This window comes from Gracilinanus agilis, chromosome 2, assembly GCF_016433145.1.
Source record: "Gracilinanus agilis isolate LMUSP501 chromosome 2, AgileGrace, whole genome shotgun sequence".
In the NCBI taxonomy this organism is placed as follows: domain Eukaryota; kingdom Metazoa; phylum Chordata; class Mammalia; order Didelphimorphia; family Didelphidae; genus Gracilinanus; species Gracilinanus agilis.
The window spans coordinates 231,774,121-231,800,177 of NC_058131.1; the positions used below are offsets into that span (position 1 = coordinate 231,774,121).

The window sequence follows — 26,057 nt, forward strand, 5'->3', positions numbered from 1 at the left end:
AATTGAAATATTGATGTGAGTTTGTTTTGTATCCTGTGACTTTGCTAAAGTTAATTATTTCTATTGAATAGAATATTCTAGTGAATAATTCTTGTGATAGAATGTAATCTCTTTGCTAGCATTTTATTTAAAAATTTCTATCAATATTCTTGAGGGAGATTGGTTTATAGTTTTCTTTCTCTGTTTTACTTCTTTCTGGTTTAGTTATTGTAATGTAGAGGATGGCAGCATGGAATTCCTGCAAAATACAGGGTCAAGCCTCACCCGGGTCCCCTGGAATTCTGGGTGAGGCTTGACCCTGTATTTTGCAGGAATTCCATGCTGCCATCCTCTATATTACAGTAATCAATATCATATTTGTGTCATAAAAAGAGGTTTTTTTCCCTTTTGGTCTCAGCCATTGTATTCTGTTTTTGCTATGACAATAAAGTCTCCAGTACAACTGAAAGAGATGGAGAATGAAGAAATATAGGAGGGAATGAGACCAAGGTTACAAGAAGTGAGGTCAGCCTTAGTAAAGTGACACTTCATCATAGGCAAGAGAGGAGAAGTGGAAGATTTTGTTTAAAAGGTTTAGGGCCATCATAGAGGAAAATCATCACATGTTTCACTATCACACTCAGAAGAACTTTTGTTTTAATTTTTATTATTATGAACCTGACAAATATTTACATAGGGACATTTTCATATAAAAGAAACAAAAAAATTACATATAAGTGGAGCCTCAGGCTTTTTGTGTTCTGAAACATCAGAAGGACATGTGAGCATCCCAGCATTTCTGAGTCTTAGTTTGTAGCCAGTACAGCATGGATGCCCCAAGGAGAGAGGAGACTTCTTCAGGAGTGACCTTTGGGGCCCCAGTACAGATAGTGGAGACAAGTGCTATGGATCATTTGGTGGTACCAGTAGGACCTAAGTTAAGAGTGAACCTACTACCCCATTCCTGGCATGGACCAAGGCGATGGATGTAAAAGGAGAGTTGTTCCCCAAGGTGTAGGGGAAAATATTTTGACTTGGTTGTTGCTCTGTCTTTTAAAGTAGATGGAGTTTATGAAGGCTAATTAGTGTTAAGTGGTTAAATGGAACTGGGAGCTGGTCACTAGCCTCTATCAATGGAGGGAACATAGCTGGTAGGGTCTGGAGACAATGGCAGTAGAGAAGAGATACCCCAACCCCTCAGGGTACCCAAGAACCCTGAGGAAGAGATGTAGTCAATCTCATTCTAGGAAAGAAAGTCAAAGCATAACATCTATACTAATGATGGTTCTAAGAGTAGAGAATATAGCACTTGTAATGCTTTATTATCATTCATTCATTTCAGTGGTCTCTGATTTTTGGTGATCCCATTTGAGGTTTTCTTGGCAAAGATACTAGAATGATTTAGCCATTTTACAGATAAGGAAACTTGGGTAAACAGGATTGAGTGAGTTGCCCAGAGTCACACAAAGTGTCTGGGGTCAAGTTTGAACTCAGGTCTTTCTGACTCCAGGCCCAGTGTCTTATATACACTGTGCCAACTTGCTACTCATTGTTGTTATGCTACTTCAAATCCTAACAAAAACACTTCTGTATATAATGTATATCAATTGTTTAAGTCTAATAGTAGCTTTAAGCTCCAAGAGGATAACCAGTCGGATTTAAGATATTGGTTTGATTCCATTTTTGTGTCTCTTAGTTCTACTAACACAAAATGTTGATTGTTGAACATCTTGTAATTTGCAGTTAGTTATCATTGTTTAATATCTGTGTTTAGGGTCAGGTAGGAGGGAGGGTTGAGTCTAAGTAAATGGGCCTGAGTGGATTGTTCTCCTTTAAAAAAGGAATAATAATAATAATGAGCTAATATTTATATAGTACCTGAAGGTTTACAAAGTACTTTGTGCTTATTGTCATTTGATCTTCCCAAGAGATTATTATAGGCATTGATTTTTCCAGATAGAAAAAGTGGACCTAAGAGAGGGGAAAAAGATAGGATCAAACATGTATTAAGTGCCTAAGGCAGTATTTGAACTCTGGTCTATCTGACTCAAAGTCCAGACTCTATCCACTATACATCTAGGAAACAAAAAGTTAAACCTGTAGGTAGCATAGACAGGAATTTCCTTACTTAAAGAAGGCCAATGTACCTTGATAAGTCCCTGGGTGCCATAATTTCTAAGACCAACACTTGCTACCCCTCTTCCCTATATCCAATTCTCCCATCTGGATACTCAGAGAAAAATTTATGAAACAAAAAGCAAAAGTTTTATTTCTGAAACAAGAATAGACTGCAACGATCAGAGATACATATTATGTGGTCAGGAATTTCCCATTCATAGCATCACAGAATTGAAAAGCTGAAAGGTAAATATTAGAGATTGTCTAGCCTAATTACCACATTTTTTCAGAAGAGGAAATCAAGGGAAGCAGCAGAACAGATATTTCTCCAAAATCTGGAATGGGACATACCTCCTGGAAGTATCTTCCTCTCCCCCAACCAGGGGGGCCCTAAGCTTTGAAGTATTTTGCTCTTTTTCCCTCCTCTTTGTGTGATGGTCCCCTCTCCACAAACTGAGTTCCCTTCCCATCTGCCGAGCTATCCAATGGTCATCTTGAGAGTATCGATTGAGTCAGCACTGCGCTTCCGACCAAGTCGGAGAAGGACATTCCTAATGGTCTCACAAACAGAGGGGGAAGCAGAAAGGTGGGCTTTCGCTTCTGGGATGGAACATCGAAATAGGAGAGTCAGTAGTGCAATGGGGATCACCTATGGAAAAGAGAAGCAAAAGTCTGAGGTCTGAGAAGATTGAGTTCAAGGGTTCACAGGAGGATCAGAAACCAGAGTATAATGATGGGATTGGGAACAGTGGCTTGGGAAGCAAAATGATGCTGTTAGTAGCAACCAGACCCGAGAAATAATAAAAACTGACTTAACAGGAGTTTGATTAGGAGATCAACTGATCAATTTGGTGTGAGCCCCAAACAACCTGAGGAGATTACAGGACATGGACCTTTATGAAAATAGTACCTTTCTATGGAGGTCCAAATATGTGAGTAATCCCATGCTGAGAACTCTTCTGATTAGTTCCCTAGTCAATGGAGCTGCCTCCAAGAAGGCTAAACAACTCAGGGTGGGGAGGGGACGGGTGACCTCTTGCCTTTCCTTGTAGGAGCAAGCTTATAATAAAGCAAATAAAATAATTCTCCCCCTTCTCTTTTCCTTTTGCAGTCTCATTCCCTTGGACAGCCAAGGCATACACAGAGCATAGTAAAGGGAGGTGGAGCAGGGCAGGGTGAGAAGTGATCTGTCTTTTTTCCCTCCAGCAACCAAAAATGGTCACTTGAATGAAAAGTCCATTTTCAGGAACTATAGTTTCTGACTTGTCCTCCAAAAAATAAACAGAAAGGCAGAAGGCAGCAAGGCACTCTTCACAAGCTTGCCTGGGCAAACATCAGCCATTTGCCATGTGTTTCTCCTATGATATTTTCCACTCCTGGGAAGAACAGGAGAAAAGAAAAATGAAAATTCCTTTCTCCCCCTTCTCCTTTGTTGCTCTTTGGTCTGGAAGTCCACAGAAAAGCACACAGAAAGAAAAGAAAAGGGGGGGAGCCATTTCACAACTCTGTCTTACAGATTTCAGAAAAAGACAAATCTATTTACACACACACACACAAACATGCTTACGATCACCAGACACCTTGAAGGCAGCCCCCTTTTTTGAGAATTGATCAAAAGAGTTTCTTATGTTCTTTCAGTAAGAGGTTGGGGCCATGTGTACTTCTAAGGGAGGCATCCATCTAGCAAAAGTCAAGACCATAACAAGTTCATTGAGGGCCTCACCAAATTGACTAATGGTTCCCTAATCAATCCTCTATTATAATAGGGATAAAGCAAATTAGGGACAGAAGGGTACTAGGGAAAAGTAGAAAAATATGATACCTGTTCCTTCTCATGTGCAACCTGAATGTGGTGGGAAATAGGAGCTGCCTGGATCTCCTCTGACACTTCTTGAGGAAAATGGATGGCCTTGAGAAGGCTATTAATGCATTGAGCCTTGGGCTGTCCTGAAAACCTCTGGAGAAGAAATGAAGAAATATTAGAGTTGGGAAGGGAAATCAGAGGAGCCAAGAAGGGAAGTTGGGAAGATAAAAGTGACTAGAGAATTAGGCTGAGATTCTAGAAGTCTTCATTAATGAAGTCCCTCTCTTAGAGGGAACTGAAGCATATATTCTATTTACCCCCATGCAGTCAAAGGTAGGATTAAACAGTGACTTAAAATAGTGGATTCAAACCAGTAAAAAACATTCACATATGGGCTTTCATATTACAAAAATAACTAAGTGCCATGCTTTACCCCTAAGATCAAATAAGGTAATATGCAAAAAGCACTTGGTCATCCTATGATTCCTCATAAATATTAACAATTTGATTATAATTTATAAGATTTTTTTAAAGGATGTCTGTCTGCCCCATTACTTCTCATTCACCAACAGACAGTCATTTGCTTATTAAAAAAGATTATATGGTAACCATGGCTCTTGTTGGCGCTTTCCTATCAATAAGTTTCTGAATCTTACATCATCTAGGAACTTCTCATAATCAATACTGCATATCAGGGCAGATGGATGCTCAGTGCATTAAGAGGCAGGCCTAGAGACAGGAAGTCCTAGGTTCAAATCTAGCCTCAGAAACTTCTTAACTGTGTGACCTGGGCAAGTCACTTAACCCCATTGCCTAGTCTTGACTGCACTTCTACCTTAGAACCAATAAATAGTAATGATTCCAAGGCAGAAGATAAGGGTTTTAAAAAAAATAATAATGCTGTTTATCTACATTGAACATCACCAACTGGGAGCTTGTTAGACAAGGGGGAGTTACCCCATTCAGAAATGTTTCCTACTAATGCAAATTCTAAAATCTCTCAAAGATAAAGTAAAAAATTTTTGGTCAAGGTCTAGGACAGGGTTAAGTGTTGTTATGGCTCAAGTGCCAATGAGTGGACCTGAGGCAACTTCTGATGCATTTCTACTATTCACAATCATATGCATCTCTCTCTCTCTCTCTCTCTCTTTCTCTCTCTCTCTCTCTCTCTCTCTTTCTCTCTCTCTCTCTCTCTNGAAGTCCTAGGTTCAAATCTAGCCTCAGAAACTTCCTAACTGTGTGACCTGGGCAAGTCACTTAACCCCATTGCCTAGTCTTGACTGCACTTCTACCTTAGAACCAATAAATAGTAATGATTCCAAGGCAGAAGATAAGGGTTTTAAAAAAAATAATAATGCTGTTTATCTACATTGAACATCACCAACTGGGAGCTTATTAGACAAGGGGGAGTTACCCCATTCAGAAATGTTTCCTACTAATGCAAATTCTAAAATCTCTCAAAGATAAAGTAAAAAATTTTTGGTCAAGGTCTAGGACAGGGTTAAGTGTTGTTATGGCTCAAGTGCCAATGAGTGGACCTGAGGCAACTTCTGATGCATTTCTACTATTCACAATCATATGCATCTCTCTCTCTCTCTCTCTCTCTCTCTCTCTCTCTCTCTCTCTCTCTCTCTCTCTTTCTTTGCCTTTCAGTCTCTTCTCCTTACCTTTTATTTTTCCTGTATTTTTTTCCTCCTTTTCTTCTTCTCCATTAATTTTGTCTTAAAGGTCTTTCAGTTACACATATTAGACAACTAGGAGTATTACTTAGTAGAATAAAAATTATCAATCCCTAGTCTAGGTGTCTCTTCCATCTTTACATTCCTGCCTTACCTGTGTCAAGGAACATGATCCCCATTATTTCCTATCCTTTTTGTCTATGAGTATCCTTTATGGATGTCTCTATATTTTTCTTTCCTTGGTCATTCCCATGAGGTCTACTTCTACATTAAAATATCACTTCTTTGTAGACAACTCTAAAATTCTCTCCAATCCTTATATCTGTGCCTCACTTTTTCAATTTGCCTAACAGAACTTCCCAGAGGAATGTCCCGCTATCTCCTCAAGATGTATAAAACTGAATTCACCTTTGTGAACTGACATCCCCTCCCAACTATACCATCTCTATTAGGTGTGCATTTTTTCCAACCCCGGGTTAAAAACTCTTAAGTTCTTTAACTCTTCTACTTTATCATGCTATCCAGGAACATTTATTAAGCACCTATTGTGGGACAAACTCTGTGAAAAGTGCTGGAGTTACAAAAACAAAAGTGAAATAGTCTAAGCACACCCTCACAGAGCTTACATTCTATTCTCCAAACTGACTTGTCATTAAATGTGGTCTTTCCTTTCATCGAAATACCTCTTGGATTCAACTTTTTATTATCCATTCCCAAAACCACTACTATGGACCAGACCCTTATCAGTGAGGCCTTATCAGTGAAGCCTCTTAACTGATCTTACTTCTTCCAATACCTTTTCTCTCCATCTATCTCTGAACACTATTACCTAACTTCCACTATTGTTATCATTATTCTCTTACTCAAGAAATACTGTGGCTCCCTATTTCTGGCCAAATCAAGTCCAAACTTCACTCATTTCCAAAACTTTCTATCATATGTCCCCACCACTTAAAACTTAACAACCCTTATTCTCTCCTACCCTCTGGGGTTTCCTAAGTATATCATTCTGTCAATGTACACATAGGGACAATTTTGCCTCTTTGTTGAAGTATATACTTTTAATTTCCTATGAGTATGTCAAATAATCATGTTCCCCACTGCCCTCTAATATACACCCCCCTGTTCTGGTTATAATTTCCCACATACTATCATGCTCATTCCTTCTTCCAGGCCTTTGTTCAGTGACCCTAATTCAGGAATGCCTTCATTTGATCCAAATTAAAATCATACTTACTCTTCTAACACCAATTTGTCTTACCTTTTACAGAGCCTCTAGTCTAATCCAAGCTGATCCCTTTCTCTCTGAACCACTATTAATTTAGTTAATACGACACCAATAAACAATTATTTGTCCATTGATTCATGTATTTTAAATCTGTCTCTCCATTTAAATAGCCCAGTCTCTGAAGACACAGAAATATACCCTCTACTTCCATTGTATACACTATAGGATACAGAACTAAGTCAGGAATTTGGTGAGTAGTCATAGAGCTATAAGGTACTTTATAGGCTATATAGGCCAACTTACAATTGAAAAAGAATCTTCTCTTCAAAATATACCCCAAAGGGCAGCTAGGTGGAAGAGTAGGTAGAGTTTTGGACTTGAAGTCAGAAGGACCTGAATTAAAATGCAACTATGTGACCCTAGGTGAGTCACTTAACTTCTGCCTTAGTTTCCTCATCTGCAAAATAGGGATAATAATAGCCTATCTCCCAGGGTTGTGGTGAGAATAAAATTAGATAACATTTGTAAAATGCTTTGCAAATTTTAAAGGGCTACATAAGTGACAGTTATTATTATCTAGGACTTAGCACAATAATAGCACTTAACACAAAATAGCACTGCTATTTGCCTCCAGAGAGAGCTGGCAAAGTCTGAGTGGAGACTGAAGCATTTTTTTTCAATTGCTTTGTTTTTCTTGCCTCCCCATACACACACTGCCCCAACACAGCTAAAGTGGAAATACATTTTGTATGATTTTACATGTGTAATGGATATTGCGTTTCTCGCCTTCTCAATGGTTGGGTAAGGGAGAAAGAGAAAGAGGGAATTCGGAACTGAAGATTAATTTTTTTAAAAATGATTCAAAAATGAAAGATTGTTGACTTAACTTGTTCATTCAGTCTTTATTTAGAGAATCCAGTGACTGGGTACCCACCACCTTCCAAGACAATTCATTCCACATCAGATAGTTCTTTCTAATAGCTAAGAAGTTTTTCAAATTCAAAATTTTCAAATTCAAATTCACCTCTTTAGAAATTCTACCCATGGTTCCTTGTTTTCTCCTTTTGAGCAAAAAAATTTCCATCAACAAACATTCTTTGAATGATTGTTTTCTTTAACTTCCTAATACATGTACGAACACACGCATGCACACACACGTTAATATTTTCCCAATAGTCTATATATGGTAAAGAGGGGGCAGGTGAAAGGCAGAAACCAGATAAGATGTAGGAAGGCAGCCTTATACCCAAGCACCTTTTATGCTCATAAAGAATGCCTTCTGGGGCAGCTGGATGGCTCAAGGGATTGAGAGTCAAGCCTAGAGATGGGACGTCCTGGGTTTAAATCTGACCTCAGACACTTCTTAGCTGTGTAACCCTACATAAATCATTTAACCCCCATTGCCTAGTTCTTACTGCTCTTCTGCCTTGGAACCAGTAGATAGTATTGACTCCAAAATGGAAGGTAAAGGTTTAAAAAAATGCCTTCTAATATCCACTCTCATAGTATGTCCAGTCTCATCCTCACCTGCAGCATGGCCAAACCCCGCCAGAAGAGCTTGGAGTTGCGCAGTCGTAGGTCCAACATATGGTTATAAAGGATCTTCCCACGAAGAACATGGGCCCCAGTGCTCACTGTGTTCAGCACCCACTTGGTGCTCAACTCACGCTGGAACTTCTGAACAGAAGAGCCATGAAGGAGAGAACTTATATTAGCAGGAGCAGGTGAACCAAATCCTCCAATCAAAAGAAAGTAAACAGAAGCCTTCCTCAAGTCCTTTAGCAGAAGAATTTAGCTGATTCAAGATACCCTTATTAAAACTAAATCTTTGCTCCCTCTTCTTAACTTTTCTACCTTGACCTCTTGCTCAGCATCTGATGACCTTTGGTCTTCCTTAGGTAAGAGAGAGTTAATGCTACTGTCCCCTAATAGGGAATACCCATAATTTAATTCATTTCAATTCACCAAACTGATTAAGCAAAGAAGTTACAAAGATGAAAAATGACACAATAACAGTGCTAAAAACGATAATATAATGGTACCACTGAACACTTGCAAATACAAATAGATTGGTGATACCAACCCAATGGAAAAAAATATTGCAGATCAAATCCCGTTAAAATAAATATCATTAAAACTGGGATCCAGACCATAGCTGATACATTTAAAGGGACTTTGGAAGCCATTTTATTCAGCCCCCTCATTTTACCAATAAAGAACTAAGGCCCAGAGGCCCTAATTGACTTGCCCAAGGTCACAAATGTGACTTGCAGAGCCCAGATTTATTGGCTCCAACCCCAACGTGCTTTCTACTGTATTATATTACCCCTTTAACCCCCAAATACTCAATACAATTAAAGATCCAAGTACCAGCCACAAAAACACAGAATAACTCAGAAAGTCATTTAGATTTTATTGTAACAGGATTTTATATGAATATAGGGTAAATCCACTGAAGCTTTGGTATATTGACATCAGTTTTCACGTCACACACAAGACTGTATGGTCCTTCTGATAATAAATATCTTGTCTCATGATAGAGGATGTTGGTATAACAATATTCCAGGGCATCATTATACCTTGGAGTATTATTCTGTAGCACATCAAAATTTTCAATGCACTTGAACATATTTGATCAATGATTTAGCATAAGTATTTATAAAAGCACCTACCATGTGGGACACTTAGGTGGCTCAGCGGATAAGGAGCCAGGCCCAGAGTTTAGAGGACTTGGGTTCAAATATGACCTCAGACATTTCCTCACTGTGTGACCCTGGCCAATTCATTTAACCCCATCTGCCTAGTCCTTGCCCTTCTGTCTTAAAGATGTTACTAGGACACAAAGTAAGGGGTTTGTTTGTTGTTTTTTTTTTAAAACACCTACAATGTGCCAAACATTAGGGCTAACATTAGGGATACAAAAACAAAAATTAAAACAGCCCTTCTTTAGACATGAAAGATAACACATGCATACATTGTGAACAAAACTGAAGTAAAGTGTCTTGTCTAGTTACACAGCCACTGTATCAGAATGGCTCTGAGGCCAGGTGTTCCTGGATCTGAGTTCTTAATTATGATCCACTAGGCCACATAAAATATAGTGGATACAAGGTGATTTGGGAGGTGGAGAAGCTACTAGCAGTCCATGAAGTAAGAAGGGCAACTATTATTATCTCCTTTATAAAGATGGGATAAGAGAGGGATGTTACATAATTTCTCAAAGGAACACAGTGTAGTCCAGTGTTCTTTCTTTTTTAACATTTTTAAAAGAATACAAATATTACAAATATTGTGTTCAAAATGCTAATCTTCACCAGTTGCATGAATTGGAAATATTACATTGGTACAAAGAATAAAGTCTGTCCTTTGGATTTACTGATAATGAGGACAAGAAGAGGAGGAAGCAATGCATTTGAGCCTAGGAGTTGCTACAGAAGACACAGTAACTATTACTCCAAAATAGCCTTGAGAAATCAACAAATGACTATTTTTTGAAACCTTGTTTTCTGTGTAAGATGGAAGGACATGGGTAAGGCAAACGAGATTAAGTGGCTTGCCCAAGGTCACACAGCTAAGATGTGTCTGAGGTCACATTTAAACTCTGGTCCTCCTGACTCCAGACATGGCACTCTATCCGTTGTTCCACTTAGATGCCTCTAACAACTTTACTGCAATTGCATCATTATTATGAATAGATCCGTTGACCAAATTGTCTAAACATCTCATTGATCCATAAAAATTCAAGAATGTTTTTAATAAATGCGAAATACTTAGAATCTCCAAATTATGTAGAATGATCAGATTTGCAAAGGTGACAAAAAAGAACAATGACAAACATGGTAGGAGCCGTGGGAAAACAAGCAGATGAATGCACTGTGTGAATTGATCCAGCCATTCTGGAAAATAATTTGGAACTCTGTCCAAAAACTATTAAACTATATATATATCCTTGGATCCAATGATACCAATACTAGATCTATACTTCAAAAGGGTTTTTAAAAAGAGGGAAAGGACATATAATAGCAATCTGTAAAGACAATCAACTTCAAAAGTCATAGGAACTCTGCTTAACACAATAATTAATCACAATTCCAGATGATCCATTTTCACACAGGCTATCTACCTACTGCTAAAGAAGAAACAGATTTAGAGTGCAGACATGCACACACACACACACACACACACACACACACACCCCCCTATAGAAACTTCTATATGTTATATAAACATATATATATGGATAACATATTGTTCTCTATAGGTGGTGGTAACAGATTTTCTTTTTCTTGCTTTTTTAATGAGACAGTAGAGAGATGAGAGGGGGAGAAGGTGAATTTTCATTGTAAAAAAAAATATTTAAAAAATACATGTGGGGCAGCTAAGATGGCTCATTGGCTAGAGAGCCAGCTGGAGCTGGGAGGTTCTGGACCTAGCCCTCAGACATTTCCTAGCTGTGTGACCCTGGGCAAGCCACTCAACCTCAGTTGCCTAGGACTTACTAGTCTTTTGCCTTTGAACTCATACTTAGTATCAATTCTGTAACAGAAGGTAAGGGTTTGAAAAAGAAGAAAACTGCCTAGATCTCTTAGAACCACAGAGAAAAGCAGAAATTGAAAGATCCATTAGTCAGCTCTTGAAAGAAATATCAAAATGAAAATCTGCAGGAACATGATAGCCAAAATGCAGAGCTCCTGGATCAAAGGAAAAATATTACAAACAGTCAGAAAGAAAGAATTCAATGACTAATGAATTAGAGTCAGGTTCACATAAGCTTTAGCAGCTACCACTATAATGAAGCAAAGGGCTTGGAATACAACATTCCAGATGGCAAAATATCTAGACTAGCAACCAAGTACAGCTTACTCAGCAAAAATAGAGAGGAAAATAGATTTTTTTTAAAAATGAAGAACTTACAATGATGAAAAGACTAGAGCAGGGTAGAAATTTTGATACATAAAAAAGTCAAAAGAAACATAAAGAGATAAGGGGGAATGACTCAACAGGGTTAAAATTTTGCATTCTTGTTTGGTAAGTTGCTATGTGGTATCCTCTCAGAACTCTTATCATCAAGAGTCATTCAGGGAGTCTAATTAGACAGATGGTCTAGGAATGATTGTTACACTTCAATGGTCTTAAAAAAAAAGAATGGAAAGGGAGGAGAGGGGGATTCATGGGAGACTGGGGATGGGGCGAGGAGAGGAAGAATGGAGAAAATTATCTCATAAATGGGGAACACAAGTAGAAGCTATACAACAAACAGGAAAGAGTGACACTTGTGAACTTTACTCTCATCTGAACTAGTCAGAGAAAGAAATGATACCTATGTACACAGAGTTGGGCATAAAAATACATTTCATTCAACAGGAAAACAGGAGGAAAATGGGTTAAGGAAATGGAAGAGTAGAATAAGAGGGAGGCAGATTAATGAGAAGAAAAAGTATAAGAAAATAGGATGAAGGAAAATTCACAATTCACAATCATAACTGTGAATGTTAATGAGATGGACTCACACATAAAATGGAAGAGTGTGGTAGAATGGATTAGAAACAGAATCTAACAACACATTATTTATAAGAAAAACACTTGAACAAAAAATGTGGGGGGAAAAGATACATAATCCATTATCACTTGAGCCATACTCCAAACCAATCCAGCCTAGTGGGTTAGTAGCTAAGTGAGTAGATAGGTATGGGAAGCAGTATACAACCATAAAAAGAGTTCCAAACTTGGAATTACAAGATCTGAGTTCAAATGCCAGATCTTTGACTTACCATCTTTGTATCCTTGTACAAGTTATCTACCTTCTCTGTAGCTACATTTTCCAGGTATAAAAATGAGGGAATGTGAGTAAGTGACTTCTAATATTCCTTCTATTTCTAGATCTATGATCCTATGGTAGGATATACCAAAGTCTGTGTTCCATTGGTGGGATCTTCAAGAACCCTGTGTGATCTCTGTACCATAATGAGGCTTTGAAGGGTGAATTTAGTAAAGGATTCTACAGAAAGTTGTTGTTCAATAAATACATACATTTGATGTTAATGCTATAGCAGGCATCTTCATTGCATAGCCCTCACCTGTGTAACAATGCTCTATTGCCTTTGAAACTTACTTTGCCTAGTGACCTGGTGAAAAAAAGAATTTATCCAGCCTTCCCTATTATCACATTCATGGAAGTAGGACAGGGTAATGTTAAATTACCAGCTTCATACAGATATGGAATTCACTGTCACACAAGGTAGCTGTTGAGGAAGGTCAAATATGACATGAACTAATGTAGATGAAGCACCCAGATTGGGAGTCATGAAGACCTTTGTTTAATCCTGCCATATGTACTGATTAGCTAGCTACGTAACCCTAAATAAGTCACTTAAGTTCTCCAAACTTCAGTTCCTTCATCCATAAGATGTAAATAATAATAACACCTCACAGCTAGATGGCACACTGGATAGAGCTGGGTCTCAGAACAGGAAGATTCAACTTTCTTAGTTCAAATTGAGCTTCAGGCATTTATTAGCTGTGACTCTGGACAAGTCACTTAAGCCAGTTTCCTCAGCCTCCTCATCTGTAAAATGAACTAGAGAAGGAAATAACAAAGTATTCTAGTATTTCTGACAAGAAAACCCTAAATGGGGTCACAAAGAATTGGATGTGACTAAAAAATGACTGAACAACAAAAAATAACTCCTACCTAATAGGGTTATTTTGAACACAAATGAGATGCTATGTATATTTAAAGCATGTTGCAAACCTTAAAAGATTACTAAAACTGAGCTAAATCATTGGTTTCACTTAAATTTTTTGTTGTTACATCAGAAGAGTCAATATGTGAAGATAAAGGTAAAGAGGGAATGACTGTGATACTTAAGAAATATAACATATGTTTTTAAAAAATTATTAGCTTTAAGCATTCCTTCTTGGGTAGTTTCTTTCTTTACATTTCTTTCACTGTGGACACCATAGCATGGTTTAATAGAAAGAATGTGCAGAGACCTGTACTTGAACCCAAGCTCTGACACTTAGGATCATCAAGGTAAATTGGAAGGGAGCCCAGAGGCCACTTACTCCAACCCCTTTATTTTATAGCTGAGGAAAGTGAGGATTAGACAGATTGTGTCTTGCCCAAAGTCATACAAGTGGGATGTGAACCCAAGTCTACTTACTTGAAAGCCAATGTTCTTTCCACCATACCTTTCATTAACAGTGTGATCATGAACAAGTCATTTAGACTCTCTAAGTCTTAGTTTCCTGAACTAAAAAATGGGAATAATTGCATATTATATCTGTTTCACAGGGTTGTTGTGAGGAAAATGCTCTCTGAGCAACATATGAGGATGAGGTTTTACCTGGATGAAATTCCCTTCATATTCAAAGAAAAGCAGGGGCCAGGTGATGCTGATAATGGATGGAAAGAGTTTCTTCAGTGGAGACTGAGGATAGAAATGGAAATGAGAGAAATATGATGTATGGAGCTCAGCCATGCACCTCCCATCATCCATCCCCTTCCTCATCATTGCTGCTTCTCACTGGTAAATACTGCCCCACTGTGCTATGTGCCAGGGCTTGGATATTAGAAGTCTTCTTCTTCACTTGCTCCACCAATGTTTCCACTTCTGCGAGGTTGTCTGAGGGAGGGAGAAAAGATCAAAGCAGAAATTCTTTTTAAGGAGAATAGAAAGATTGCCTGTTGGATGAACTTGGGGACTATCTCCAAAGATCAAAGCTCTAATTACCAAAAAGCTATACTGCATGGAGGGTGCTAACATCATCCCTCCCACTGTTTCCTTCCTATAACCACCTTATCCATATCCATATCCCTCTCACCATCCAGGGTAAAGATGAAGAGCACAGTATCAATTTCAGTGAGGGATGGCAAGATAGAAGTGAGGAAATCTTCTTGGGAAAAGGAGAACTGTGGACCCTAGGACAAGAAGGAAAAAAAGAGAAGAAATCCAAACATCCTCTCCCCAAAATCTTTAATATTCCTTGCTCCTATTTCCCTTCTTCATCGATGAGCTAACATCCCCCTGTCTCTAATTCCATGGTCACTGTGGCCTTCTCACCCTAGAATGTGCCTCCCTCTCCTCCCATAGGGAGTTCCTCTTCAGGTCTCCATTTTTTGAAAAGGCCCAGGCCAGCTGACCTTCATTCCTCCCCCGGCTCTCCTTCTGACTTTCCAGATTTCAAAACCATGATCCCAAATGAATGTCTCCATTATCCCAACCCTTAGCTCTTCATTTTGTATGTGTTGTTTGCTGCCATTAGACTGTAAACTCCTTGACTGTCTCTTTCGGTTGCATTTGTATCCCCATGACTCCTCTACCCACTCCCCTGAATTCTCCATGTCTCTCATCTAGCCCATCACTATCTCCCCATGTTTCATCCTTCCCATCACCTTCCAACCTGGGCAATAAGTTCTTCCTTCCGATTAAACATGTCACTATGATCCCCAATTAGGAAGCCACGAACATCTTGGAAATCTAGTAAGTTTAGATGATGAACAGGTATTTGTGTCAGGTCTTAAAAGTTAGCTAGTCATAAGATCATCAAAGCATATGGGCATGGGGAAGGGAACAGACTTTACCAAGATCTGAGGTCTTTGAACTAAGGAGGGGTCCATGCTGGAAAGAATGTGAGATGACAGGGAAAGATACCTACAAGTATTTGAAGCTTGGATTCAAGTGGATTGATACAGTGAGGAATTGCATTAGATTAAGATAGGGGCTTCAGGTTAGATTGGGATAAGAGAAACATAGGGTAAGAAACCCCACTGTGTTGGGGATAGGACAGTATTGGAATGAGGAGGCAGATGGAGTTAGCAAAGGTCCTCACCTGCACCAAAGCTGTGTATGCACTCCACTCCATCCATGATGGCAATAATACCAAGAGTCTGCCAGCCAACCAGATATACTCGACCTTTCTTCTCCAGACTGGAATACAGTCAGAGATCAGTAATCAACTCAAAAGTTAGAAGATTTGAGTACTAGAGAAAAAAATCAGAGAGACAGAGACAGAGACAGAGACAGAGAAAGACAGAGTCAGAGACAGAGAGAGACAGAGAGAGAGAAGGCTAGCCAAGACAGAAGAGAGAAATGACCAAGGCTTCCCAACATGGACAGATTAAGATCATTCAAGAAGAGAACAAGGAAGGATTTTTAGAGCATCTACCTTCTGTTAGTACCCCACTATAGATTCACAAGTGCTCTCCTTAAATCTGTATTGTCACTTCTCCAGACCTAGTTCATACCACTTCAAACCTGTCCCCTCATCACCTGGTGCTTGCCTGCTTCATCAGTGCTGCAATCTTGGTGCCTTGGCTGTAGGTGACTTTGTGTGCTCGTTCAAATGTTCTCAAGATCTCCAGTAGACAGCTAGGAATAAGTGAAAGGCACTTTCATTCCAGCTCCAGAACACCCAGAAAGTCCCCAAGCAGTGCCTTAACCCTATCACAGCTCTTTTGAATAGATCCCTCGTTGAAAAATGAGAACTTTCCTCCAAGGGAAGCATTATGCTCAAGTATATATAGGTAGCTAGACCTTAATGGAATAGAATGGTCAGGTTGACATTACGAAGGGCAAAAGAGGCCTTGATAGATCATATGGGAATAAAAAGGGCATGACAGGGACATCCTAGGAGGGTTGTGGGGAAGATGGCAGAGACCTGCCAGGAATACATCATTTGATGTTAAAATGGTCCTGATCTCCCCCTTAGCACCTCTAGGATACCCTTAGAACTAGGGAGATATAAAACAAAACTCCTCTGAACTGTCTGACCTTGGTCTACATCAAAAGTTTTCTCCAGAAATCAAATTGGTTCTAGATACTTCATGGGTTCATGTCTGTCTTTATGTAGGCCCAGTGGTTCGGTTTAAGATCTCTAGGAATCCTAGAACCAAATCAAATTCTGTAGTTACACAGATAAAGCATTATTCAATTTAATAGAATGTAAACTTCATCAGGGCAGGGCCTGTTTTGTCTTTGTATCCTTAATGCCTAATACAGTGCTTGGCAAATAGTAGACACTGAATAAACTAAACTGAATGTTCACCTGCCCACCCATCTTCCTTTCTCGCTCAACTCTTCTAACTCTAACCACCTTAATCCTGGGATGATGGAACTCCTCTCTCTTCCTCTTTTCTCCACTGTCCATCCCTCCTCTGGAATGCAGAGTGATATTCCTAGTCCCCTCTTTTTGATCCCCCCTCCCCTTACCCCTGGCTGCCTACCTCTGAGAGGCTGCAATGCCTCTGTCCACAGTCTTGTGTGCTGCCAGCAGCAGAGTCTCTAGAAGGACCTTGGTGGCACTTCCACCCTTCATTCTGGAGGAACCACTGAGTCCTTCGGGCTAAGGTGAACAAGATGGGGAAAAGATTAAGAAAGGGCAAAAGATAATCAGAAATAACAGTGGCCAGGTGATATTCAAGGTGCTTTTTTAGGGAGGACATAGATGGAGAAGGTGAGGTGAAGAGCTCTGGAAACCACTTCTGCCAACAAAGAGGTCAGAGAAAAGAACTAGAAAGCATGGGGTTGGGGGTAGAAAGGGAGGGGAGGAAGGGAGCAGAACATCTCCAGTTCTTTTAATTGGAAATTGTTTTCCTGGACCCCAGAGGTAGAGTGTTATGCTGGAGGTGTATGGTTTTCACATGAATATACTCTTCAAAGATCCCTCTCTTCTCCCACCTTTGGTTTTCTCTTTTTTTCTTTTTTTTCCTATCTGAAAATATTCTTTTACATGCATCAGGTAGGTAGTATCACAACAATAATTGTTCCACATATTTAGAAAGTATAGCAAATAGGGCAGAGTTATATGTAGGGAAAAATCTAGATTGAGACAAAAGTAAAGAGATGTATGGTGGCTAAGGAACAAGTTAGAAGATCCAAGAGGCTTCAGAGAAGAAAAATTGGTGACAGAGTCTAGGAGGCTTGAGAAGGACTTTCTCCATTTTCGAGGAGGGGAGTAGAAAGAGCAGGAAGACATACAAGTGTGCATTATTCTTAAAAACTATGACACCAAAACAGTTTTGTGAAGATACAAACATAAGGCAGATTTATTTTTTGGACTGAACTTGTGATTTCATTGGCATAGGGAGCTTCAGATGAGGCAGTTCCCTCTGCCAGTACAGGTCTAGTCTTGTGTGGCAGTTTAAAGTTTTGGAATGTTGCCTGGGCACTGAAAGGCTTAAGCCAATTGTCCAGGGTCACACTGCTAGTATGGATCAGTAACCTGAACCCAGGTCTTCCTGACTCTTGCATCTCCCTATCCACTAAGTCTGGCTTATTGATTATTTTTATTATATTAACCAATTGTTTTGTGTGGATCAAAAGCCTTTACTTATTTGTTTTTTTTTAATTATTTAAGACCCTTACCTACTGCCTTAATATGAATTCTAAGACAGAAGAGTAGCAAGGGCTAGGCAATCAGGGTTAAGTGACTTGACCAGAGTCACACAGCTAGAAGGTGTCTGAGATCACATTTGAACCTAAGTTCTCCCATCTCCAAGCCTGGCTTTCTATCCACTGAGCCACCCAGCTGCCCCTGGATCACAAACATTTATTAAAAATTAGCTTTTGGGACAGCTAGATAGCTCAGTGGACAGAGAGGCAGGCCTGGAGATGAGAGGAACTAGTTTCAAATCTGTCCTCAGATACCTCCTAGCTGTGTGAGTCACTTAACTCCCTTTGCCTACCCTTTACTTCTCTTCTGCCTTGGAAGTAATACTCAGTATTGATTCTAAGATAGAAGATAAAGGCTTTTTAAAAATACCAAATCTTTCACTAGATGACTTCCTAGTGTAACCCTTGGCTTGACATTTTTACAATACTTTCTTCATTGGTGGAAATTGATTATTGAAGGAGTGAAAGGTAGCATAACTGATCATAAGGCAGTGGAGGTGAGGGAAGTCAGCATTATATTACTACCAATCATTAATAGAAGAATTTAAAGAGTAGGAGAAGGGAAATCTGGAATTAAAGTATTAGATACTGAAAGGGCAGCTAGGTGGCATGGTAAATAGAGCATTGGATCTGGAATCTGGAAGACCTAAGTTCACAGCCTGACCAAGACACTTACTAGCTGTGTGAATGACCCTGAGCAAGTCATTTAACCCTATTTGCCTCAGTTTCCTCATCTAAAAAATGACCTGGAGGAGAAAATAGCAAACCAGTCCAGTATCTTTGCCAAGAAAACACCAAATGGGGTCATGAGGAGTTGGATATGACTCAACAACAACAATCTAATTGAAAAGTAATCAGAAATGAAGATAAAGCATCTAGAAGGTTAAAATAGGAGTGACTATAAAGTAGAACTTCATTTTCTGGAATCTGGTTGATGCTCATCTTTTACATAATGTGAGGAGCCATCCTCTAGTTGCTGACATTTCAGAACAGCTTGAAGAGTATACGGATTTATGTATAATCAGAAAGTTTAGGAAGGCAGATGGCAATCCTAAGAGAGTAAGATAGCTAAGATTCCTATCTGGCCTCAGACTCTTCCTAGCTGTATGCCCCTGGACAAATCATTTAACTATCATTTGCCTAGCCCTTGTCCTTCTGTCTTGGAGTTGTTACTAAAGTAGGAAGTAAGGGTTTTAAAAAAAAAAGATGATTGAGATGAAGTGGAGTGAGACACAGGCAGAGGGAGAAGGAAGATGGGAAAAGCTTACTCCAATTGCAGGGTTGAGCACAAATGCTTTCTGTTTCTCTTGCAGCTTCTGCATCTTTTCTGCAATTTCACGGAATGTAGAATTCCAGTCCTCGATGGGATCATTTCTGGGGCCCAGAAAGACAAGAGTTTTGAGGGGTGGAAGTGAATGATTGGGGTCGGAGTTCAGGTTTATACTTTGGTATGCCTGAATTGGTGGCAAAGCTATATTCCCTCTCTAGCATTTAGTCCATTGGAGAACTACATGGCTCCATCATCAAAATAGAAAAGGCACAGGTGTTCCTGAAGAGTGGCAGGCATTGAGTTGCCTTGGCCACTTATGTATATTCTATGTATGTGTTTACTTCTGCTACCAACGCTGTGTGTATTTGTGGGAGAGTGAGCTCCCAGGCTTTTGGAGGGAACATTTTGTTATTATTATTCATTCTGTGTCATACCTGTGCTTGGAGCTATTTGTAACCACTGATTGACTATTGAAGGTAAACCAACTAGTAGAAGCTGAGGAAGTATAATTTTAGGAATATGGACCCCACACTGAAGTTTTCCCCCAGGGAACCCACCTTTGAAGAATATGTTGGGAAGAGGGCTCCCAAAGGGGAGGCAGGGAACATTTTCAAATGTTCGGCTACTGAGGGTTAAAAGGGCAATCATGTAGGCAGCTCCCATTAGCTTGCTGAATGATCTCAAGGGAAATTTTTGCATATCCAGTTCCTAATAGAGTGCCTTGAATTTAGTAGGCACCTAAAAACATTCGTTTAATTGAAATGGATTAAAGTAGTTTAACTTCTCCAAGTCTTCATTTTTTTATCTGTAAAGTCGAGATGTTATTACCTGCATCATCTTCCTCACCGTCATACTGAGGGTCAATCGAGGTAATGTCCATGAAGTGATTTGTAATGTGAGTTATTATAACTGCTGCTACTATTATCACTACTAATCTAATAATATCTTTGAACTTCCAGTCTTAAAGATCACCCTGCTCCCTGTATTAACTGCCAATGTTGTGAACTGCACTAGCCATATCCTTTGGATGGCCTGAGCAGGATCAGGACCTCAAGAATATTAGAGGGGGCAGCTGGGTGGCTCAGTGGATTGAGAGCCAGGCCTAGAGATGGGAGGTCCTGAGTTCAAATTTGACCTCAGATACTTCTTAGCTGTGTGACCCTGGGCAAGTCACTTAACCTCCATTGCCTAACCCCTAATGCTCTTCTGCCTTAGAACCAATACACAGTATTGATTCCAAGAAGGAAGATAAGAATTTAAAAAAAAAAAAGAAGAAGAATATTAGAGGTACCACACTGGGGCAACTAGGTGGTTCAAAGCATAGAGAGCCAGCTTTGAGACAGGAAGTACTGGATGCAAATTTGACCTCAGACACTTCCCAGCAATGTGACCCTGGGCAAATCACTTAATCCAAATTGCCTACCCTAACACTTACCACTCTTCTACCAAGGAACCAATCTGTAGCATTGATTCAAAGACAGAAGTTAAGGGTTAAAAAAATGTTTTAAATGACTTAGAGTCCCTTAGAGTCTTCAACTTCCATTTAATAACTTATTGGTTCTATTATCCATTTATTTCTCTCAGCCTTTCTTGGAATTATATTTTCAGCATTCATAGATTTACTACCTGCTATGTTAAGTAGTACTTCCTGAATAGCTCTCTAATTTGTTGCCAAGGCCTGTTGATTTTACCTCTGTAGCATACCAGACGTTTTTAAAAAATGTTTGTTGACATACCTAACAGACCAAACTTCAAACTTCTGAGGGTGCAAGGCCCTTGGTTTCATCTCCCTCACTCGCATTGTCTAAATTCAATTTAAGATTTATTTAAGATTAAATTTTTTTTAATAAGTGCCTTCTTTTAAAATGTGGCACCCCCAGGGAAGCTTGAAAGTATCGATCACTTTTCCACATCTGGATGCGAATAGGACTAGACTGGAGTATTTTAGAATTGGAACAGACAATGGAGCTAATTTTGTCCAATCTTCTAAGGCTGCCTCATTCAGGGATTTCCCCTAAAGCATATCTGATGACTAGCCATCCAGCCTCAGAATGTTATAACACAGAGGGAGTTCACAATTCCAGGGATCATCTAACAGTTCAATGGGTTGCTTTTCTCCTAATAATCAGATGAGATCTTCCCCATCCACCAAGGCCTTGTAACTGATCAGAAGGACTCAATAAAACCATCCACCTTCAGCTCATTCAAGGAAGTGCCCCCCAGTCAGTTTTCATCTTTTCAGGTGGAAGATTCCTGATATTTCTATCAGAAGACTCACCTAGCCATGTTTATTGGATTGAACCCTACCAAAATAGGCAAGAAGATGTCTGGGTTACTCATACAGAAATCCATCTGACCAGCCACAAAAGGAGCCTAAAATGAAGCAAAGAAATGAGGGAGAATAATAAAGAAGAGAAATAAAAGTTTTTAAAAATTAAACAGAAATATTTAAGTAGACTATAAGCTCCCTGAAGGCAGACTTTATTTTTTTGTGTATATATATATATATATACATATATATATATTCCCCTATAGTCTAGGGCCTGCCAAAGTAGGCACCAAATCCATCCCTACAGAATTATGCAATTGTTGCAATGATATGTGTGCTGTGTTCTCACATTCATAGAAGTAGGGCAGAATTAGTGGGTCTGAGGTCCAAATGCATTAGTCCAGGACCTTTTACTGGTGTGGAAACTTCCTCCACCATTTGCAAACCATTAAACAACTAAGTGACATAGTAGATAGACTGCTGGACTTTGAGTTAGGAAATCCTGAGTTCAAATCTTACCTCAGCTAGCTTACTTAACTTCTCTCAACCTCAGTTTCCTCACTTGTAAAATGTAGATAGAGGCAGCTAGGTAGCTTAGTGGATGGAAGACCAGGCCTGGGGTTGTAAGGTCCTGGGTTCAAATCTGGATTCAGATACTTTCTAGCTGCATGACCCTGGGCAAGTCTCTTAACCCCAACTGCCTAGCTCCTACCTCTCCTATCTTATCATTGATACTAAGAAGGTAAGAGGTTTTTTTTTTTTTTTTAATGCAGATAATGATAATAACAGATATAAAGTACTCTGCAAATTTATCATCTTAGAGAATTACCTAGGCTCAGAACCAAAAGTAGATATGAATCCAGGGCCTTCCTGTCTCCTACTCAAGTATTCTAGTCACTGTACCATACTGCTTCTGAGGTCTAAAGATCTATTCTCTTCTTCCAGCCCTCAAATCTATCCTCTTCCTCATTCTTTCCCCACTCTCATTCTCTTTATAATATCTTTCTTTTCTATTCCTCTATTCGTACTCACAGAGAGTCCAACAGAAATGCCAATGACAATCACTCGTTTCTTTCCTGCAGCAACCTAGGAGAGACAGAGAGGGTCGTGGGTCCAGGGGCACTAGGAAGAGATCCCTACCTTGAATGAGAAGACCCACATTTTGGAGGTTCCTAGGGCACATTCCCCCATAGGAGAAGGAACACAAACTGGGGGAGGTGGTGAGGGTTCAACTGGATGCAGTCAAGAGCTTTTGTCCATCTAAGGGGGTCTGAGGTTGGCTGTCACTGGATAGCTCTGACCTTCTTCAGTTCTTCAATCCCATGCAAGGCGCTGTCCTCAGTTCCCTCCCTAGAGGCCACCACAGACCTGAGAGGATAAACTCATGGTTAGTGGACCTCCTAGGACATGAAGGGCTTATTATGGAAGAAGGGAAGGATGAGGACCTTACAGAGGCTTTAAGTCTCCTTACCTGTCGCCCCCTGCAATGAGGTAGGTGTAGAGAGGTTTCTGTCCCAAGCCTTTCATTAGTTGATTAAAGGAAACCTATTTGTTAAGGGGAAAGGATGAAAAAAAAGTTAGAACAGTGAAGAAAATAAAATTGTCTTAAATTTTAACTTTTATAGATCAAAGACTGGGAAATCCTTTGTACAAGACTTAACCTAGCTCCACAAGAAGTTGAACACTTAAATGCTTTCTTTCATGATGCTGAATTGGAGAAACGAGGTAGCTTGAATGTCAGGAGATATCTAGGATATGGTCAAAGAAAACTGAACACCATGGAATTAGAGATAGAAGGAAAAAGCTGAGAAGGAACCAAAAACAGGATGAAAGTTTTACTTAGGGGTTCAGATAAAGTGGGCTTCTAGATTCTGGGTGATGACATAAGGGTCATTGGAATCAGAGCACTCACCGACATAAGAAACGCCATCCGGCCTGAGGTTCCCCCTCCACTCAGAACGACGAGACCCCCTTCAGGATCCTAAGAAGTAATATACCCTTAACTGTTACCTAGATCTGTTTTAAGAGAGGAAATAAATATCCTTTCCTTTATTAGTAAATGGAAGAACCTTCTTATGCCTCTCATCTCTCTCTCTCTCTCTTTCATATAAATATATATATAAAAAAATATATATATATATGAGAAATACAAAAGAGAAACAGTGGGATATAGAGGACAAAGAACTAGCCTTGGCATCAGGAAGACTCGAGTTCAAGTCATCCCTCTGACACATACTGTCACATTATGAGTAAGCTACTTAATATCTCAATCCACCCCCCTACTCCAAAAAGTCTCTATTATTATCAGTTACAAATGAGTTGCTAATCTGCCTTGATGGAAAAAGTTTCCATACTAGGAGGTCTTTGGAACAACTAATCCAGCTCCTCATTTTGTACAAGAGGTAACTAAGGCCCAGAGAGGTTAACGGTGTTGCCCAAGGTCAAACAGGTGATCATTATTTGAACTAGCCAAGTTTCCACAGTCAGATTCCACAACCAGAACTCTTTCCAGAACACAGCCTAACTCTCTGTCATGAATGTGGAATTTGGTGCTATGGTACCCAGTATCCCAGGGTCACATAGCTAGAAAATGTCTTGGGTCGAATTTGAATCCAGGACCTTCTGTCTCCAGGTCTGGCTCTCTATCCAGTGAGCCACCTTGCTGCCTCTGCATAGTCTTTTCAGATAAAAGGTCTGCTGTCAACTCTCCTGTCAGTACTAAAATGATGGAGTCAAGATCCACGAACTAGTTGCAAAAAGAAAATTGAGGGTCTAAAAATCGTCAAAGAGGTCTTACTTAGGATGAGAAAAGTGGAATGGTAACTTTGCAGCATGAGTAAGTTTATTGGCATTTCAGAAGCCAGTTCTAACTAGAACTGGTACAGTTTAAACCTTAAACATACTAGAGTTGTGTTGAGAGGAGACAGGCCTATGAGGGGAGGACCATGGATTCCTCTGGTTATTCAGCCTCCTTACAGGCATGACAGCATAAGCCCAGACCAAACAGTTTTTAAAATAGAGTGAACTGAAGGGTCAGGAATTGGAGCTGGAAAGTCTAGAGAATAGAAACCAGGCTTCATGGAGTAGAGCTAAGAGAAACAGGTGAACTTAATGATAAATATAGGGAAGAAGGAAAAATATTATATTAAGCTGGACTAGAAAGGATAAGAGAAGAAAAGAGAGAAAGGGACAGGACAACAAACAAAAGGGCAGGAGACCTGGAAATATTGGATTATTGAGGCAGAGGAACTGGTCAAGCATTAGTACCTTCAGTACTTCCTGAACTTTTCCAGCCACATGTACCATGGTTGTTAAAATCGATTCACTGTAGAGCCGCTGTGAGGAATCAAAGAGAGGTCAGATCCAGAGAGCAGGGCCAGGGCCAAAGTTCCCCAATGTTGAGATCCCTGGGGATTTTGAGGATTGGGGACTGGGATCCAAAGGCAGAAGCCATTGTCAAGAATGAGGGGGAATGAGATCTCCATTAAGGATTAGAGTTTAGAGTGGATAGATACAGTGTAGATAGGGTGAAGATATTAGGGAGATACCTGGTAGGCAGGCATGGCTGATCCCTCCTCCTGGAAGATCTCAGCATCACACTGCCCCAGAAGCTGGACAATTTGTTCAGCGTTCGCCTTATCTAAATCCTTGGTCAGAGGATTCGACTTTTCTGTGATCGGCAAGGATGCTTCATATTCAGACAGCTCGAGGAGACACAATCAATCCATAATAAGCATTTATCACCATGGGCCACACATTGGCCTAGAAGCTCAGGAGACAAATACAAAAGTGAGACAATCCCTTGCTTCAAGCAACTTACATTCTACTTGGTAGGATACCATATATTTATGAAAAATAAATGCAGCCTATATGGAAATAAAGTGATTTCGGGGGATGGGGCTGTACCATATTACCAACCAATGCCTGAAAGAATCAGGTAAGGCCTCAGAGAAGGTGGCACTAAGTTCAGCTTTCAGGAATTGGAGAATATGCCCACGGTCCCAATCTAATGCCCATTTAGCTGGGGAGTGTTGACAGGCCCAACGATATGCAGAAGGTGGACATACATAATCTCAAGACTCAAGACTAAATTCCTTTTTGGTGTCCTTGTTCCACTGGGAAAGAAAGGAGTGAGGAAGAACCAGAAAGGATAAGGGAGTAAAATCATGGGAATAGGCCAAAGGATGAAGAGTAACAGAAGCCAACCCAAGGGAGGGCTTCTGGGAAAAGGATGCAAAGACAGAGAAGGGTTTTTACCTCCCACTTGCCTGGCTCAGGGGTCTCGATGACATGTTGAAAGCGTTTTGTCCCAGGCAT

At 39.8% G+C, this 26,057-nt stretch overlaps 1 protein-coding gene across 1 annotated transcript; it reads right to left on the reverse strand.

Moving 5' to 3' along the window:
• Positions 1-2,249: 2,249 nt before the first annotated feature.
• GCKR (glucokinase regulator) lies at positions 2,250-26,057 on the reverse strand. The gene is made up of 19 exons (XM_044660989.1): positions 25,998-26,057; positions 25,289-25,444; positions 25,008-25,076; positions 23,653-23,721; positions 23,212-23,285; positions 23,042-23,108; positions 22,773-22,826; positions 21,750-21,844; positions 19,470-19,575; positions 17,034-17,152; positions 16,081-16,179; positions 15,641-15,738; positions 15,212-15,288; positions 14,633-14,729; positions 14,336-14,433; positions 14,155-14,238; positions 8,336-8,485; positions 3,920-4,054; positions 2,250-2,746 (listed from the first exon to the last, which is right to left on the reverse strand). Exons 1-19 carry the CDS (start codon positions 26,055-26,057, stop codon positions 2,576-2,578), a joined length of 1,878 nt encoding a protein of 625 aa, XP_044516924.1. The 3' UTR covers positions 2,250-2,575.

What these genes read in the sequence shown, in the direction of transcription:
- GCKR (XM_044660989.1), bottom strand. Translation starts at nt 26,057, where the DNA reads ATGCCTGGGACAAAACGCTTTCAACATGTCATCGAGACCCCTGAGCCA. An exon ending in CTGAGCCAGGCAAGTGGGAG is followed by an intron (nt 25,445 to 25,997) that starts GTAAAAACCCTT and finishes TGTCTCCTCGAG; the next exon opens with CTGTCTGAATATGAAGCATC. An exon ending in TTGCACATGAGAAGGAACAG is followed by an intron (nt 2,747 to 3,919) that starts GTATCATATTTT and finishes TCTTTTCCATAG; the next exon opens with GTGATCCCCATTGCACTACT.